Source organism: Branchiostoma lanceolatum, chromosome 16 (genome assembly GCF_035083965.1).
Source record: "Branchiostoma lanceolatum isolate klBraLanc5 chromosome 16, klBraLanc5.hap2, whole genome shotgun sequence".
In the NCBI taxonomy this organism is placed as follows: Eukaryota; Metazoa; Chordata; class Leptocardii; order Amphioxiformes; family Branchiostomatidae; genus Branchiostoma; species Branchiostoma lanceolatum.
The window spans coordinates 2,343,253-2,363,275 of record NC_089737.1 but is presented as its reverse complement, the minus strand read 5'-3'; the positions used below and the strand labels follow the sequence as shown (position 1 = coordinate 2,363,275).

At 40.8% G+C, this 20,023-nt stretch overlaps 2 protein-coding genes across 5 annotated transcripts in view; one reads left to right on the top strand and one right to left on the bottom strand.

The window, feature by feature from the left end:
- The window catches only part of LOC136421714 (neuron navigator 2-like), a 220,101-nt gene extending 208,099 nt beyond the window's left edge, over positions 1-12,002 (bottom strand). Inside the window, exon 1 of the mRNA XM_066409211.1 lies at positions 11,413-12,002. Coding sequence (XP_066265308.1) covers positions 11,413-11,463 — 51 coding nt within the window. The 5' untranslated portion in view covers positions 11,464-12,002. The remainder of the gene's footprint in view (positions 1-11,412) is intronic.
- A 246-nt stretch (positions 12,003-12,248) lies between these two features.
- The window catches only part of LOC136422312 (ARF GTPase-activating protein GIT2-like), a 14,309-nt gene continuing 6,534 nt past the window's right edge, over positions 12,249-20,023 (top strand). For all 4 annotated transcript variants that reach the window (XM_066410011.1, XM_066410010.1, XM_066410009.1 and 1 more), the window contains exons 1-8: positions 12,249-12,751; positions 13,648-13,750; positions 14,309-14,454; positions 16,893-17,045; positions 17,411-17,640; positions 18,103-18,232; positions 18,618-18,797; positions 19,201-19,351. In XM_066410011.1, coding sequence (XP_066266108.1) covers positions 12,602-12,751; positions 13,648-13,750; positions 14,309-14,454; positions 16,893-17,045; positions 17,411-17,640; positions 18,103-18,232; positions 18,618-18,797; positions 19,201-19,351 — 1,243 coding nt within the window. In that variant the 5' untranslated portion in view covers positions 12,249-12,601. The remainder of the gene's footprint in view (positions 12,752-13,647; positions 13,751-14,308; positions 14,455-16,892; positions 17,046-17,410; positions 17,641-18,102; positions 18,233-18,617; positions 18,798-19,200; positions 19,352-20,023) is intronic.

Genomic DNA, 20,023 nt, shown 5'->3' with positions numbered 1-20,023 from the left:
AGATGCTCTATTGTATCAACAGTCTTCCCAAGTGAATAGCAACAAGAAAAACTGGTTACAACATGTGAAAGATGTACTTGACAATAGCGGATACTCCTTTATCTGGAACGCCAACAATCTCGATCTAGACATACAACATATATGTACATTGTTAAGAAAAAGGCTGACCGACATTTACACTCAAAGTTTTCTTTATAAATTATCTATCGATGACAGTAAGTTAAGATTTTATAGGAATGTTAAAACAGAATACTCAATGGAAAAATATCTTTCCAACAAAGATTTTGAACAACGGTCAGCTGTGTGTAAGATACGAATAAGTGCACATCCACTAGAAATAGAAAAGGGTAGATATAAAAAGCTGCCCGCTCACGAGAGAATGTGTAAGTTTTGTACAATGAACGCAGTGGAAAATGAAATACATTTCCTTTGCCAATGCCCTCTATATGAGGCCGAAAGAAACGATTTATATAAAACAGCTTCCGTTAATTCTCCTAGCTTTCACCATTTGAATAGCTTACAAAAATCCATATCACTACTAAAATCAACAAACCCACTTACGATGAAAAACGTGGGTCTCTTCATTTTCCACTGCCTTCAAAAAAGAAGTCAAACCCAACCATAGTCAACCTTAGTTAACTTAGAACTTTGACAGTAGCCTAGATACCTATTTTTGATTCCCATGTATTCCCATGTACTTGTTTGTCTGCAATTAGCCTTCGGGCATGAACTTGCAATAAAGTTATTATTAATTTGAATATTTTTCACACACATGCATGTTATTCCTCTTAAAAACTTTGCTAGTGATAATCAAAGATAGAGTGAGAGAATAAAGAATTACAGCAATGTTGCAAAGCTCTAGATATGATGTAAGTAAGCATAGGCATTATTAAGTTGAGAAAGTTGTACATGTAGGAATGTAGTATGGAGGCATGTGTATTTGCAGAAAATATTTTCAAATTGCAGAAAAAATTTTTGACATTCTGCAATATTGCAGAACACTGAAAAAAAGTATTTCTACCACTGGGTGCTGCACTAGAGATCTCTCAAACACACTGTATGTAACCCAGCGGATAAACGTTAAACCCAGTTCAAGTCTAAATTGGATCCAACATGTGGTTTCTCTCAGAAATTGGTTGGCCAAAGGGAACATAAATGAAATACAAAAGGAAAACGAACAAAATGCAAGAAATGTTATCGTCAGTGAACGTCTTCATCACCCCTCATACTCGCTCCTAGTGTAATACAATAAATCTTATATGAAACACAAGGAGAAGAATTAATGTAACATTTCTGGTATTCATTGAAGTCATTTCAAGCAATTAGACCACACCAAGAATGATTAATCTTCTCAAGGCTAACTCAATGACCTTGAAAGAGGGATAGGGTCATAAGGTCATGCAGCTTATCAGTAAAGGTCTGTTACTACTGAAACTGTTTTCAAACTTTGGTATTTCATCCAATCTTATCTACTTAATATGCTAGTATAAAAATATGATACCTTACAAACTTTACACTACCCCTAAATAACTGTCATATGAAAGAACATCTCCCTTCAGCATATATAGGATAAAAACAGTTGACTTTTCTTGGCTTTGACTTTTGTTCTTGATTTTCAGAAACCGCTTGTACCTTATTACAAAAATGTCATGATATGCTGTGACAACTATAACACACCGCTACCCTTTTGCTCCCATTTCCAGTAGAATAAAAACTGCAAAAGAACAGAATTTCGTCAGCACTGTTTTCAAATAAAACAAGCCATTATTGTACAAATAGTCCAAACAAAGCCACATGTCTACTTCTAAATTTAGAACTCAGTGATCTTATTGATTTGATTTACATTTTTACAAGTCTTTCTCCTGACATCTCCTTTCAGTAAATTAAGTCTTCTTCTCCTTGGAGCCATCTGCTCTTGTTTACCCAGCACTGGATCAGTAGCTTTTCAAAACACATCTATTGTGATAGTGGCCAGTGAGGTTGGCTGTAGCTTTTGAATCCCAGGAATGCATGTGGAAAATGACTTCTGTCTTGTAACACCCCTTAAACATTGTACCAAGTGTGCAGTCTAGACAAAAGAAAATTGCATTTCATGTTAAATTCTTGTAAATGACTTTGCAGGTCTACCACAAAACAAAAAACAATACAAGAATATTTATGCCTCCCTTTGTTCTATAATACACCTGCCAAAAGGGCAAAGCCTATATCATTTAGAACCAAGAATTTTTCTGATATTAGGATTTTTCCCTTTTGATATATACACTATGGCAAGATCAAAAATTGACTGAACACCTAAATATTCTGCTATAATTCATCTTGTACCGAAAGCAATTTGTATAATTCCAAATGTTTACCCCAATCTACGTCATGATAAAGCCACTCTTCTATCACACTTTCCATCTCACATACATCTGTTCTTTGTTCAATGTCAAAATAGCTGCATAATTCTGTCCGTCTGAGCTCCAAAACTCCAGGCTTATCCCCCCAAGCTAGAGATTAGACTTGCATACGTCCAGCGAACACATGACCACCTCAAAAGGCCAGACAGGCCTATATGTGGTCGGAATAGTCCCTGGTGACCACTGCTCTGTTCCTCTGACCAAACCAGCTGCTGCCTACTGAAATACCACTGCCACTTACACCCAGATGTTTATAGGGGGATCATTAGTCATAATGGCTGTATGAATAGTTGTGAAGAAAGGTTGCTGGACAACCAAATTTGGTATTTGGTTGCCATTTGGTTGCCAGGACAGGTGCTTCACTAGAGAAAAAGATATGATAACACCAGAATGTCAGGCAATAACAACAAAATTTCTTTGAAACCCCAAAATTTTCAAAGTTATACGACTTTTTGAATAAAACAGCAAAAGGAGAATAGCTTTTAAAATTGTCTCTAGTAGAAGGTAAAAAGTTGTAACAGTGACATGTCTGAGGTTCACGCTGTAAAATCTATATATTGATGCGTTAAAACTGCACAATCATCGAATCAACCCTTTTTCTGCTGACGTCTTTCACAACCGATATGACACACAAAGCAACAAGATCTATCGCCCTATTTCCTCTATATGATAAGCCATCCAACCATCACTCCTTAGACACAAGGGAGTACACCTCAGTAGACCTTTGAATATAATCATGAGGTACCAAAAGATCACTTAAATGTTGCCATCCTATCACTTGCTAAGTCATGCGTACAGTGTACTAATGTGCCTTATCAGCAGTATCACATGCATGTTGTGACATTTCCTTCTGAGATAAAGCTAACGCTAACAACTTTGCTTATTTCCTGCGCCTTCCTGACAATTGAAAACACAATTATGTAAAGGTTAGCAGCCTACGAGAATACATAGCTGTCTAAGAACATTCTAGCTTGAATGATGTAACGGGAGTCGCCCAAACATAGGACGTTTTTTTACGCGCTCGAACTCACGGCGCTCCATTGCTGGTTGCCAGAGAATGGTCATGTTTTAATGAATGAATTTTGAACACATTCATCTAAAGAACATACATGGACAAAAAATGTATTCATACTGTTCATGGGCCCTTCACGCTCCGAGTTACAAGCGGCAAACGCTGTGAGACGTTTTCACGAATGTACCTTCTGATTTAGTGCTACGCCCGATAGTGTGCCTAACTTAGTACTCTTTGGTAATTTTGCTCTCTTCGGAAGTTGGTGATGAAGTTAGGGAAATGTAAATAAGGCTTGAAGTCTGCTGAATTCTATCTTTCTTTTGACCGGAAAATTTTGACTGTGTGCACTTCTAACGTCATGTGAGAAGGGCTATATCTAGCGTATCCCAGCTCATGTTTTGGCGGGAAATAGGCTACTACGCACTGTGCGCGCGGCCCGACGTACGTCTTGCATGTGACCCGACTTACAAAATCATTACGAAAAAACGACACCGCTTACATCAACAATACTCCGTCTACTTATTGGGAAATATCTTCGCCATATCTGTATTCAGTTTCCTTTTCATAGACGGTACCAATCACATGTTAGAGCGTTACAAAGCTGTGCGTCGAATTGCCGTCCGCCACCATCGCGGCCCCAAAAAATGGCGGGAAAACAACGTTACCAGACGGCAGCGATGTTTACGTTGTTTTCTTTGGTCAGTTTTCTTCTCAACAAACACTTAAAGTCCCAATTTTTGTGTGTTTTATGAAGTTATATTTCTTATGTGTATGATAGTTGTATATCTGCTTGGCACAGGTCGTATATTTAGGTGTCGGGCCGTCTAGCTACGCAGTGACCCTCTACTCAGCGTTACCATCATTATTGTCAAAATACTATTCTCGACAAAACAAGAAATGAATATGTACACATATGTTTTGAATGCAAATAAAAATTATGTGCATGGACTTGGTTTATCTATCTTCCTTATGAGCATAGTCAGTGGACACAAACACGGCATACTTATGCATAACAAGATCACTAAAAAATCCGTCCTAAGTTAGGGCGCGTCCTAAGTTAGGGCAACACCCGTTAGTACTTTTACAAAACGTTAAATGAAACCTGTACTGCACATGGCAACAGTTACTCAAGCAACTGGATAGATTTTGGAAATGGTTACACGATTCAGGTAGCATCCACTACCTTTAGTCAGGGACGAAAGCTGTTTTGTATGCCGAAATTGCTGAGCAATACATTTCGTACATACAATTATGCTGCCTATTTCTCTCTATGTGATACACTGTTAACTGCCATTAATAAATCATAAAAGCATTAAACAATAATACCCTATAAAGAAAATCTAGTCTACCACTCATCGAAATCCCGGGTACACTGTTTAACAGACTTGGACAGCACTGTAAATAAATTCTGTGAAAGGTATGTCGCTTTTGTGCCCTCTATTCAAACATGCCGTTTGCACAAGCACTTTTAGGTAAACGCTTCTGTGGAAGTGTGGTTTGCTGAGTGTTAGCTTGTGTACATACCAGCCTGTAAGTCTCCACGCTGATTTTTAAGTCCACAAACTTCAAATATCTACACAGAATCAATATTAACTCGAAGAGCAGGAGCTGAAAATTCATTTTATGGAATTGGTGCACTGGTGCACTTAACGCAAAAATTTAGATTCACAGAAAGGATTTTGGGTGCACAACATAAAGTAGAATGTCAGCAAAATTACAAACTTCTTGTAAGAACTTCAATCTGTAATTCTATAGCCTAAATATCATACATCAAAGTACAACAAAAGGTTTTCTGATACTTATATTTCAAGAATATTCTGCAAACTAGTGTACAATAGTACATTTACCCTATCCTTATAGCCTACAAAAATATCCAGGTGCACCCACTGTGAAAAATTAGATGCACAGTTCCAATTTTGGGTATTTCCAGCCCTGCCTATAGCCAGGAGCATGCTGATTTGCATATTGGGGTGATGTTGGTGCATGGCATTCAACTAGAGCATGAATGAAATATGGCCGATGTGTAATGTGATCTCTGTGATATTCATAACTCATAGCATTATTCATATCCTTTCCAACCAGGCATAAATAGAAGTTTTGCACAGTTGGCTATATATAATGATCATCAAAATATAGTTAAGATATGATTATAGAAATATATACTTATTAAGATAAATTAAATAGTTTATGATGGTTATGATGGTTGAATTATACTTACAACCACTTGAAAATATTGTCCTCAATTCTGTAGTGGTTAGAGCAACTGAGTTTTACAACTTAGAAAATTTTGCAGCAAATTAAGCCCGATGGTGTCAACTGGGTGTCAACATCACACAAGATGGTTTATTATTTCTCTTTGTTTGAACATGCAAACATAACAATTGACTACAAACATAGCACCTCAATACGGTGTTTTGTTACACATTCTTGCCAACAGTACTCAGAAGTATTTCTCAGAAATCTTTCCTTCATTTTCACGACAAATTAAAGGAAAAGCAATTAAGTGACCTAATTTTTTCCTGGTTAGATTGTCGAGTTGGACGCAGGGCTACGCCTATGGCTTACTAAATCGCATGCATGGCACAGACGAGGTAATATGTTGGCCTTGGCAACGAGGATAGAACTATTTCCCACGAGGCATCCGTCCCCGCGACAACGGGACAGCCTATCATTGCTCGTACATTACGACTGATCCATTGCTTCCCCGTTGCTGGAGAGTCTGGGACGATAACATCCCCTGTCCACTAGACGCTGCGACTGCTGAGCGACCGCTTAGCGACCAAATATTTGATTTTCACAGATCGCTCAACAGATTTCATTGATAAAAAAGGATTTTGTTTACATTTTGTGTGTTTTGCTGTCTTTTAATATCTTGTATCATATTCTAATTATGAATATGAAATCAAGGGTCACATAAATCCAATTTTGGTTGCTGTATGGTCGCTCAGTGCTCTCCATCAAGGGGAAAGGGGGCCTAATTATAAGTCACATCCTGGGCTTTGAACGAACCTGACAGGTTATTCAAGGCGACAACTGGCCTTCATGAAAATTCACGCTAGCGCTCGCTAGCAGCCACACCCATACTAAAGCAGTCACAGTCACAACCTTTGTTCCGATATAGTACATATCAAATTGCTTTGATGTGTATGTCTTTAGGCCGAGTAATCCTTTAGCCAATATCAAATAACTGCCTAAAGCCATGAATTATCAGTTCTGAATGGAGATATTTCAGCTATAGAATATATTTAGGATGGCTTCATAATAGAAAATGTCAATGAAAAATATGCAATTTTAAGGTCAAGCTACAATAGTCATGCTTTTCCACTTTTGAATTTCATCTTAACTGTAACAATACCGCGAATCTATTGAAAAAGCTTACTTTTCAAGATGATATAGTCATCTGAATGAAGCTTGAAATGATAACATTAAAGGAAAAATTTGCATGTGTAAAATATTGGTTCCTGTCCTATGTTATATCTGAAAACATTTATCAAGTTGTGACCGTTATTGCAGTGTTACCAGTGCTCATAATGGGGTCACCCAACACTTGAGGTAATCACCTTGCTTCAGGTGAGAATGTCTCCCCTGGGTAGTGATACAGTATGGTCAGGCTACTGCTCACCTTCTACTAACTACCTGCACAAGAAATCACTTTTACACAAGTTTCCCAAAAAAGCAATCTGGGTTTGTGATCTCGTTACTCTGTCAGTGTCATTTTCGGTTATCATTAGTTTGTTCAACATCACCTTTACCATTCCACAAACATTTCCACCAGAGCGGCAGAGCATGACGACATTTTCAGGTTACAGATTGTTATAAATTGCCGTTTAAGATAGAGTACTCTAGGTTGCTGGGTAATTTGTAAAATGGCAGAGCTTGGCACCAATATTCATACTATCATCTGGTTGGCTCGATGACCCAAACCCAACCCATGTATTACTATTAGCTACATCCATTGCTACAAACCTCAAATTTAGAATTAATCTTTTATAATTCAATATCAGTAAGCATTTGAGTAAAAGAAGATAATGCTTTAAAGTACAGATAAAAGTTTTTTAAGTTCCTAACTTGATAATGATAATAATATACTCGACAATAATCCAAGGATTGTCATGTATCCATTTTGTGCTATCCTGGATGCCAGACCCCCAATCTCTAAAATATCTATCGTGTAAGCAGGCTTATTTTGTGCCGGTGACAACTTTTTATACAATAATTTATTGGTAAGCAGACAGCATCAAACAGACCTACCGTTACTAGTATATCATACCAATAAACTGAGTTGGAAGTGATTCAATATTAACCTCCTTGCTTTACCATACCTGATCTATAACTCTACATTGATTTACGATGTCTTCACACCCTCTCTACTTTATTACAAGGGTAACTTCTAAAGTAATGCCTGTCAGGAAAAATGGATTTCCCCCAGTTTTCCTTCAAGTACCTATTTATCTTCTTCTTAAGGACCCTGTGTGACTCAAAACCTATCCTCGGCTTCCTTTATCTCGTTGAAGCACTCCAAAATAATAAGGATGAAGATGTTACCTGTCAAACATAACCCTGAGGAAAATGGGTGCTTAATGCTCTTGCCGAGGCATTAAGACCCACATCTATCTTGGTAAAAAGGAGGAGTGCAGGTAATAGTTTACAAATGGTTGATGTATCCTTTTAGATGTACATCTCTAGAAGCCAGATACATTACTAGTATTTCCCTCACATCCTTCTTGGTTGAACCGTCAGAGGAAATGCGAATGGGGGCATACCCTTTTCAGTGAGGCATAAGGAAGCTATTTCATCTTCCCAAAATTCATAGGGAATGCTATTAAATTTTACGTCATTCGTAGCGAGGTGGGAAACTTCTGCGTAAAGCAGAGTGGTCCCTACTTAGCCTGGATGCCAGACTCCCAATCTCTAAAATATATACCCCACACGATATATATTTTAGAGATTGGGGGTCTGGCATCCAGGCTAGTCGCTTCTCAGATTTACCATCAGTCGTAAGCGGCCTCCTGAATTTAGCATAAAGCGTTGTCGGGACCCCCCATGCATACCCCCATCTAAAAACAAATCACCTGTCTTCAAAGGTATCCCAAACTTTTGTAACACAGTTCCTACAAATCTATGATACATGTACATGTAGAATCTTACCATGAAATTGAGTTAAGAGGGTGTCCTTTTGACCCATATCCATCTTTCCTGTTAATTCTAATGTCACAGTAGTAATGTGTGTATTTCATACTGTTATACAGTATCTCTAAAAGTCTACATGTAACTAAATTCCAAATCTCTCAAGTCCAATACACCTCTCCAATTTTGTAAGGCAATTTTAGGGGAGTCACAACACCAGCACATAAGATTACAATACAGGTGGGGGTATTCTAGGACTGTCGGATGGCCCTTCCCCTTTTCATTCTTCTTGTAACACGAGTATGGCATGAATGGGACATTGCTGGTCCACTGGCGGCCAGAAGGGGACCCCCAAAGTAGCAGATGTTTTATTAGGAGAAGTGGTGTGTGGAGACCAGCTGTTAATGACCCCCCATGCCACACTGGGACACACACTGATGAGCGCTGATTGGGAGGGGGGGCATTCTCAGCTGTCGTCCTTTTGACAGTCTGGACAGCGACAGCTCCAAATGGAAACAGCACTGCTGGATAACGTCAGCATCAGGCTCGTCACCAGTTATTCTAACAGACAAAAACCGTTGTCCAACTTCTCTATCACAGCTGTCAACGTGGACATTGAAAAATTAGTTACACAGAGGTAGATTCGATAAAGCTGCCAGGCAAATTTGATTCCGAGACAGAAACTGGCATCAAATTGGTACAATAACATACTTGAAAGCAATCGCTGGTGGCAGGGATCCAATGCACTGGAGGCCTTCCAAAAATGGCATTAGCGTGCACTTGAAATTCTAGCACTGTGGATGCGATAGCCTTGCGGCACGTAAGAGTCACAGTGGAGAGAGACAAGCTTACACACCCCACTACACCACTGGTGTAGCCTGCATGTTCTCTATATAGGGAGGTGGAGAGTAAAATGACTTTGAGAAATGTTTGGCACTTCTTCGACGACTTAGGCCCGTGCCTTCCCCGTGGGAGGGCGGATAACTGGAACATCACTTCAAATATCAAAGAGGGAGCAGAGTCCCACCCTCTTAGCGGGACGTCCAGCCTACTTACAACATGTAAACACTATATATAACAGCTCAGATATACATATAAGGAAAGCGGGGGGTTAGACAGATGATGTCAACTGTAGAGTTGTGACACCATGTGATAGGGATCATCCTAGGGTGATGAGTTCTTGGCACAGTTCCAAGCCTTAGGGGGATGTCCCAGATATGTGTATAGATGTTACCCCACTGTAAACCCATTAAAATACTGACAGGACAGAGACATGTCACGAACATGCTATAGGAAAACACAAGCTGGCATTTTGCGCACCAAGTGTAACGGCCACACTTGCCACTCCAGAGATTCCTTTAAAACCCACTTACTCGACCGGTCTCCAAGCAGATGTTTGGGGAAGCTTTTGACATTTCATAAGTGTATGTATGTATGTCAGAGAAGCATGGCGAAAGTAAAACAGCACGAAATACCCTCCCAATATCTGCTTGAAGATTATCGAGCATGTAATAGTGACCCTACAAAGGGACAGGTTGTGATTTGCATATTAATGAGTCCGGGTACCTTCAAGTGACATGGGAATATTCCCAATAAAATATTCATAGATAATTTTTATGGACTGTTGACATTCACTGAATCAATAGAGATCAATCAAATTGACAATGAAACAATATTAATACAAGAACCTGCAATGGGCACAAGTACAAATCATCAAATGACTGAAAAGACAGAATTCTTAATGGCATACATGTAATTCATCCAAAGGCAACAAAAGATTAATGTATATTTTCTGACTGTACTTGTAATTACAGATATGTGATGACTGAGACTACTTGAGTCAGCTGAAACATTACCAATACAAGACTCTATAATGGGTATACCGGGGGTAAGTGCAAATGGCTGACTGATTATCTTTAGTTCTAAATGGCAAAATTTATCCAAAGGCTACAAAAAATCAATACATATGTTCTGACTGTACTTGTAATTACAGAATTGCGATGGCTGAGGCTGCTTGAGTCAGCTGGACGCCCCTCTAGCCACAATATCTGCTTGAAAGGAACATTGATTGAACTGCAGTCAGCAATTTGTGGGACAACTGCGTTTGGGGTTTGGAGGACAGAACCACTGGAGTGGAAAATTCAAAGATCATGCGCATTGTTCCTGCCCAGTGGGCTTTATATCATCAACTGTCAATCAAAACGTGCCTAAAACAAAGCTAGATCCGGAAAAGACGGATTATATCAACAATGATTGAAGTAATGAAATATGAGAAAGACACGTTGATCATTTATGTAGGTGTAAAAGTAAATTGAATGCTATACTATCAACATTTAAGGCATCACAATTTCTTTCGTAAAAAGAGAGGTTGTGTATATCTATGCATATCATTAAAATGTTCAAAAACAACATGCTATGCACTTGCTGCACAGACGACCTGTATAATGCCATATTGTAATCTCCTTATCTTAAACAGAGGGCTCTTTCGGATTCAAAAGCGTGTGAAAAGCCACCAAAGAAAACATCCCAACGTCTCTAAACAATGACTTAATTAGAGAAAACAAAGATCAACAATGGAGAGGGTTGTGGTGTTTTTGGACTTGTCGTTACTCTAGGGATTTGCGCAGCAGGGTTTCAGTAGTTTGAATTTTTGACAGCTGAGTCCTTCAGCCTAAACAAGAAAGTTGTGCATGTGACTGTACGGGGTGATACGTGACGTGCAAAGTAAAGAAATCAATATATGAGTCAGCGAGACCAAGGAAAAAATCACACGCTTTGCAATGAATGGGGCTAGATTTGTATGTCGGCTGTGTAAAGGCGCGCAGGCCGTTAGTATCATGTTGTCGTTTTATAATTATTAAACAAAAAACTCACCTTTTTCTGATCATCCAGACTGTGGTTGATCTGTTTGCGCATGGGTTCCATCTTTACAGCCCTTTGTAAAATCTTTTCCAAGGTTGTTTTACAGTGAAAACATCCGTTTTTGTAATACGTCCGTAGGCGGTCACACGGGCCCGCTATCACATGGGTTCCGGGACGGCACAACAACACTCCCTGGTCCGACTCAAATCACGGGGAAAGTACGGAAAGGGAACATGGCAAAATCTTCCTGCAGGAATGAAATATCCTCTTGATCCACTCAGCACATTTCCAGTACACTCATGACTCACCGGGTTTTTCCACCACAACAAACATCCGAGGGTGAAAATCGCCAAATTCGGTACAAAACAAAAATCAGCGCCTCCTTCTCTCTTGTACTCGCGAGTCGATCGTCGCTCCCGCTCGATTTTTTCGATGACTTTGATGGATCGCGACCTTTTGTGAGCTCTGTGATCTTTTTCGGACCTCCCTCCGAGGGTCTGGACAGTTTTGTCGGCCAGCGGTGCAGGAAAAGGGCCCTAGGCGCCACGAATTTTCACAAGCCGCTGCCTTTGAAACCTTCCGGCCGCTTCAAACATTCAGCATGCTGGGGTGACCTCATGACGTCATGGGGTTACTGAAATGTACTGCTCTTCCGGGAAATTCCTTCACCGCGGCTAAACATAACCATCACAAAATAAAGATCCATATTATTATTTCAAACTTACATTGTTTCCCAATTGATAGATAAAAACCAATACCAGTAGTAGTCTACTATGTAGCACATTAATTAGTTCTCTGAATTAATGATGGATGTTTCAAATATATTTATTTTAAAGAAAGAAGCATATTGCGTTTGTTCGTGGTTTACGATGACTTCCGGGATCTGGGGATCCTCCATTTTGCCAAATTTGGTCCATCATCCCAGCTCGATTTTAGCGTAGATTGGAGGTTTGCACGACAGGAGCAGGAGCGGGAATGTTTTTGACACTCCACAGATACGGATAACCTGCACAACACTTGACTTCCAGCCGTGGCTAGAGAGGGAATCGAAGCACAACTCTGTGCCCCCCTCCCCTCTCTCGACAGGGCTATTTTTGACGGAAGTAAACTAGACCTGGGCGTAGCAAGCGTAGACAGATCAGCTACAGTAATGGCTTCATTCTAACGTTTACTACGACTTTTACGGCACGATTGAGTTAAGATGACAGCGAGAATGAACCGGCGGATGGCTAACGAAGTCTGCGGTGACTGTGGCACGGCAGAGCCGGGGTGGGCGAGTATAAACCGCGGGGTGTTGTTGTGTGACGACTGTTGTAGTGTGCACAGGAGCTTGGGAAGGCACATATCACAGGTAGGGATGGCTTGTGTTGTTGTTTACATGCTTCAGTTTTAATCTACGTACGCCCAAGGAAGTTATAATATATCCCTATTACCTCCTTGGTACACCCAAAAAATAGCATACTACAGGCAAAGAGGCATCTTTTCCACAGACAGTGTCGAGATATATATAATTTGTATCTAGAAATATTTGTATTACGACGAAGATATGTATACTGTATAAAAGCCGTCGTTACTGAAAATGATACTAGTACTGTACAAATTGATCACAATGTTTAAAATGATGAAATACAGCTGAATTTATGTAACGTTCAAGGCTAAGCGGAAATGAAGAAGTCATCAGTTCTACAAAGAATTCAATAGATAATGCTGGACAATTGGGTGTGGCAAGTTCTTCTTTTTCGTATAGTAATATGGTAAATAGCAAGCCAATATGCACATGTGACCAGTTATGATTTCTCACATTTCATATGTGATGTACTTTCTGCCATACATGATACTTTTCTACTGGGTACACTGTCTTCAAGTGTAAAGGATATCCAGTGTTTACTAACGTTATATGAGATAATCAGGTTCACATGAATATCAAGTGTTTTCATAAAAGTATAAGTGCTGTATATGATTCACCCTAATGTACAGGAGGATCAGGAAAAGAAAAGGTATCAAGTTGCTGTAAATTTGGATAAGACAAAGACACATTTTGCATCCCATTTGTAGCACAAGTTATTTTGCATACTAAGGCAGAAAGTAGATCACAAAGCTCATAATCATTTCAGAATGTGTGTTCATGACTTTCGAGTGATATTTAAGGCAACAAAAATAGAAAAGTGTATGAACAAAGGCAGAAACTGTGAGAGTATCATGTCCGTTATGAATCTGACACCCATGGTGTATGATGTATGCCCACAGGTGCGGTCTCTCCAGCATAGCAACTGGGCCACCAGCCTCCTCACCATGGTGCAGCAGCTCGTCACCAGCGGAGCCAACTCCATATGGGAACATTCATTACTGGGTAAGGAGGGGGGTTGTACAGGGGAGCTTCATTACTGGGTAAGGTGGGGTGTTGTGTTGTGTAGGGGAGCTTCATTACTTGGTAGGGGGGTACAACTGAGCCACCAGCCTCCTCACCAAGTCACCATGGTGCAGCAGTTAGTCACCAGTGGAGCCAACTTCATATGGGAACATTCATTACTGAGTAAGGGGGGGGGGGGATTCAGGGGAGCTTCATTACTGGAAAAGGGGGTACATGGTATAGTACAGGAAAGCTTCATTATTGGGTAAGGGGCATACAGTACAGGGTAACTTCATTACTGGGTAATGGGTAGGGTGCAATACAGAAGATAGATGGGACTGGCAGAAGAGGAATACGGGTTAGGGTGGGGGTGAGCAGAAAAGAAGGAGGAAAGGGACAAGGCAGAAGGGACTATTGAAAAAGGTAGAAGAACTTCAAGAAGAAAGTTACATGAAATAGAAATACTGAATGAAAGCCTAGAATAGACATTCACATAAGATTAAAAGATCATCATTTGCAGAAGCATATGTGGAAACAGGATATGTTAACTTTCCCCAGACCCAGCCATGGCCAGGAGTACCAAGAGGAAACCGTCTCCTAACGACTCTCTGAGTACCAAGGCTGACTTCACCAAGGCGAAGTACCAGTACCTGGCCTTCGTACACAGGCTACCCTGCAGGGAGGACGACGACTCCACCATGCAGGTACAGTGAGAGATTTTCAATCCAACATTCTGTGACACTCTACAAGGAGGTTATGCTTTGATTTGGTTTGATTAATTCTGCTGTATAAACATACAGCCAGGACTAACGTTGGGTAACATAAATTCGCGGGGTACTTAAATTCGCGATTTTTCGAAAACAAGGTATTTAGGGATATGTGCTAGATGCAACATCAGTAATACCGCTAGAAATGCAAACCTGACAGACTAACGTATTCAGAACACTGTCTGAAAAGCTTCGATAACCATTCATTAGAAGTTGGCTACGTCAAAAACTCTCCGTCCCTTATTGTCACAGTCTGAGGGCTTCGTGGGAGAATTATACTACATAGTTGTTCGCTGGTTTATAAGACAAATGTCACATCCGCTTCCTGCTCAACACAATTATTTACAATACAACTTATTAGAATCTCTTTTGCTAACCTACAACTGGACTCTAAGTGTGATTAATCATCAAAACGCCTCTTTGTTGTTACAACCAATGGCTACGGCACTGCGGTGAATTTTCCCGCCGCCATATTCGTTATCCAGAATCCTGCTATTCGGCAGACGACAAACGTTTGCGAGGAACACTTTTTTGTCTAAATGTTGCGTGTGATAGTGGACTGAAGACGATATTTTCCTCAAAGTTTGCTCTTAGCACAAGCAGAAACACATGGACATAGTAGTATTAACATTTCTACGGCATCCAGCTAACTTCCCGATGAATAATGTGCAAATTTCCATGACGGTGGGGATCGACTTTGAGTGACGTTCTACCGACTCAACACACGGGTTGTTCCCGGAGGCCTGATGTGTACGGTATGGCCGTTTTTTCGTGTATTTTTTTTTACTTAGACACGTCTATATCCATGGCACTCTCCTCAAGCCAAGGATGGAACGAATGGCTGCTGTATAAAATGTAATTAGCGGTAAGATATTCAAGACGAATCTTCTCTCCCGAAATAATGTTCACACCTGTCCGACAACACCGTCATTGTGCGTGCGGCGGACGGTAGTTTCAAGTTGAAATATTATGGTGTCAGCACGACTAGAGACAAAATCTACCATATATATGATTAGTGCAAAGATAGTACATGATACTGACAGAATAATAGAAAAAAAGGATGGTTTATTGTTCTGCTAGATTGATTTCAGTCAACCATTATCGGAAAAATGGCGAATTTATGTTACCCAACGTTACCCAACTAGCCAAAGGATATTGTAAAGGGCTATCCCTGGTATTTGAACAATATGCAATATTACAATAGATATTCTCACACATTCAAATGTGTTAACAGCTTTTAGTTTTACGTATGTTTTACAAAATATACAAAGCAAGGGTTTAGTTGAGATATAAAGATGGTCTGTGTTGTTAACTGTAGCATAATATCTGTGACAAACATTACAAAGCTATGTAAATGCTATCTGGCCTGATCACTACATGTATGTGTATACAATCTACGCTTTGTACAATATCAAGGCATGTCTATTCTATTGGTTTTCTAACATTATCTATCTATCTATTTCTATCTATTTCGATTTACCACATTTTGTGGAAGGATTGACTTAACAGGTGAACTATCACCTTTTAAAGATGTCATCCCAGACCGGACTGTAAGATTTTGACCATCGCACACCAGGGCATGCCCCTACTCTTTTTCGAAAGGTGTGGTGGGTTCTTTAACGTGCGCGGGGTGTGGCTCTCCCCAAACACGGGACCTCCATTTAACGTCCTATCCGAGGGACTTCCCTAACCCTAGATGAGTTAGGTACTCATTTACACCTGAGTGAAGTGAGGAAAGTCGTGTTAAGTGCCTTTCCCAAGGGCACAATGTCGGGGCGCAAGTTCGGATATGTCTCTGGGCACGACCCGGGATTAGATCCCGGGTCCCATTGTTTGACAGCCGCGCGCTCTACACTTGCGCCACACGACGCCACGAAATTATGAATTTTGTACAAGAAGAAGTTGGAGTCAGAGACAAATGCTTGGAAAAATCCCGCATCCAGGGACTACCTGAATGGTTCTTTATTGTCGTAAAACAAGGCAATCCCCCTGGCAGCTTTATTTGAAATTGCACACTGCAAATTATAAGCATGTCAATCTTGAAGTTGAAGGATCCTCAGTGGCTCAATAGTGCTATATCTTATCTCTGTGAGGACTTTTTTTGGGGTTGTTTGGAATTATTTTCTAAACATGTTTTTCAAGAAGGAAGGAAACTTTGATAGGTCTTACAGGGAGTCTCATTTGCCCTGATGTCCAGAACCTGAGTAAGTAGCTCCAGGTTGTATAGTGTAACATCACCAGCTTCTGCCGTGCCACGTGCCTGTAAGGCTGGTGTGTTAGGGCTGTTATACCATCTGTACAGACACAGAGACAGAAGTTAGGCAGATCTTACGGGAGTCTCTTTAAGGAGTCTTATTTTCCCTGCTGTTGTCCAGGACCTGAGTAAGCAGCTCCACTCCAGCGTGCGGACAGGCAGCCTGGAGACCAGCCTGCGTCTCCTGTCCCTGGGGGCAGACGTCAACTTCTTCCACCCGGAGAGGGGGGCCACGCCCCTGCACGTGGCGGCGTCGGCAGGACAGACTGGGCAGGTTCGGACTCAGTTTTTATTATTTCGTAATTTTTCACAGCCATTAGGGCGTATTCCACACACTTGATCTTGACTTTCTATATCACACAAGATGGTGTCATGATACCAAATGCTGTCTCATGTTGTGGGACCTATTTGCATTTCACGGGATTGTAGCTCAAATGTACACAGCATTTTCAAGTTTGCTTGTATTCTTTTCTTTGAGCATTATGCAGCAAATACTGGTAATTTGAGAGGGTCGGAATACCTGCGATGGTTTGATGAATGTAACCGAGTCCTCGGATTGTACTGTATATTCCCACCAACCATGTCCCTACCAACGTTTCAAGCAAGGGGTAAACCTGCACTGCCATGTATTTCTGCTAGGTGGAGCTGCTAATAGTGCACGGTGCAGATCCTGGTGCACTGGACATCAACAGTAAGACCCCGATCCAGTGTGCCAAGGAGGCGGGGTTCAGCGACCTGTACGAGCGGCTGACGGCCTGTCAGTTTGAGCTGACTGACAGGCTGATCTACTACCTGTGCGGGAGGAAACCCGATCACCTGAGTGGACAACACTTCATCATACCTGAGATGGCAGACAGTAGTTTGGACAGGTGAGATATCCTTTTTTATTATGTTACAGAAGAAGGTTACGTTAAGGCAGGTATGTTTCTTTGATGTTGGTTATGGGTTTATAACGTTTCTTACGTTTTAAGTTTTATAGGTGGCATGGTGGCCTTGTGGGTAGGGTTAGTGATGTCCTTTGGATAGGACGTTAAATGTTTGAGGAGAGCCACACCTCAAACAGGTTAAAAAACCTGCCACTCTTATCGATTAGAGTAGGGGTCCTTCCTGGTATGAGAGGATCAAATAATCTGTCCAGATGCAACTTGAACTCTTCAGGACAAACCTGTTATGCCATGAGGCACATATGCACTCAGTATTTTTTTTGAGCCCTGAGCTTCTTTCATTTCTAGGACAGAGTTCGAAAAGGCGGCATGGAATAATTTTTTTACTGTAGAGCAGAACATGTTGGTGGAGAGAGCAAGGCTCAAGTTCCTTTTTTGTTCTTCCAGGTCGGAGTTGGCGAAACAGGCGCGGAAGAAGCTGCAGGCTCTGAGTAACCGTCAGTTCGAGGAGCTGGCGATGGACGTGTACGACGAGGTGGACAGACGAGAGATGGACGCCGTCTGGCTTACAACACAGGTAGGTTAACTACATTTGCTAGCAAATACAGCATATTTCACTCTCCATGCCCAAATGAACTGTCCCAAATCAAACTTTTGCAGAAATAGACCAACCCAAATTGATTTATGAAGAAATTACTTAATTCATGAAGGAATAACTTTAGAAATAAATCAATTTATGAACAATATATTATTCCATTTAAGAATGAATTAATCAATTAATTAATTCTAAGAATGAATAAAGTACTTGATTTTTAATTCATGAAGTTTTGCAAAAATGAAACTGCCTGCGTATAATTTCAACTGGATTTACAGATGCTATGTAGTGCTCAAACTTTACTTTGTGTATATGGTATCTTTTCCTCCAGTGGTGCCATTCTTAATATATCCCATCCTCCCCCCAGAACCACAGTGCTTTAGTGATGGACCGGACGGTGGTGCCATTCTTACCCGTCAACCCTGAGTTCTCCTCCACCAGGAACCAGGGCAGGCAGAAACTCGCCAGGTTCAACGCTCGCGAGTTCGCCACACTCATCATCGACATCCTGATCGATGCACGCAGGAGACAACAGCCAGGGGGACAGGTAATGAATGAATAAATGAATTTATGAATGAATAACTGGGTTATAAACAAAATCACCATAAAGAAATACCATAATATGGCGGCCACAAAAGGGCTGAATTGAGGCATTACCAACAGTTGGTATTAAAATTTCTTGTCAACTTCTGACCTAGTGACGTGAATGCAAACACCCTATGTCAATATTCCATCTAAAAACCTTACTAAACAATACTGATGTCTCTTAAGGTTCATGTGGCAATAATGATGGTCTCTGTTATTTATTACAACTTTTTTCTGTACGGTATAGCTTTGTACACATGAATTTTGCAGTATGGGAATCAGTTGCAATAATGGGAGATAGGCTAGACTTGTAAAAATTGGTCTTTTGAGCTTTGAAAGTGGTCTGTATCTCTCTCCCCTGACAGCATGGTTCTGTGTCTGATGCACCAATGACAAGAGAGGAGATGGCAATGGCGCTGGGTCGGATGAGCGGCTTCAGCGACGAGGAGCCGGTGTACGACAGCGTAGCTTCTGACGAGGACGACCTTGAAAACCAGAGGCTCTCTGATGCCAAAGGTTTGAGAACATCTTTGAGACTCTTCACCTTGTAAACATATCAATTCAGAGTTTTGGTGTAAACCTGGTTACTCCAGTTCATCCCTTTATTCACCGATGAAAGACAGCGGATGCTGTCTGAAACGTCTTACCATCTCCACATTTTGTCCAGTTGCTTGAGTTATTTGGCATAACATCTTTGAAACTTTGATTTTTATTAGGATGTCTGTCATGCTCTTGTCACACAGTCAACAAACTCTGGCTGTGTTTGTTGATCGCCAGAAGGTCGCTAAATTTAAAAATCGACAAAGACTAGAGCATATTTTTTCTGTGAAAATCTACCAATCACATTGGATGGGAGCTATGAACATCGACTGATCTTTAGAAATGGTATAATGATCAAGAGAACGCCTGGCATATTGCTGCAGATCGGTTTTCCTGCTGGGTGACAGGGTCATACATAAGCGGTGAACAACGAGCAAATACATGTAGATTAATTGCGAGAACAAAGAAACCACTGTGCAGGTTTTGAACTTTGACTTTTGTTTAACCTTCTCCCTGCTGCCTAACCCCATCACCAGTACAAATCTGGTGACAAAAGGGCTACCTTAGCAGGCTGCATGTTAAACATAGCAATCTGGAACAGATGGACTGTACACAGCAACATGTACTCTGACTCCTGTTCTAACTGTG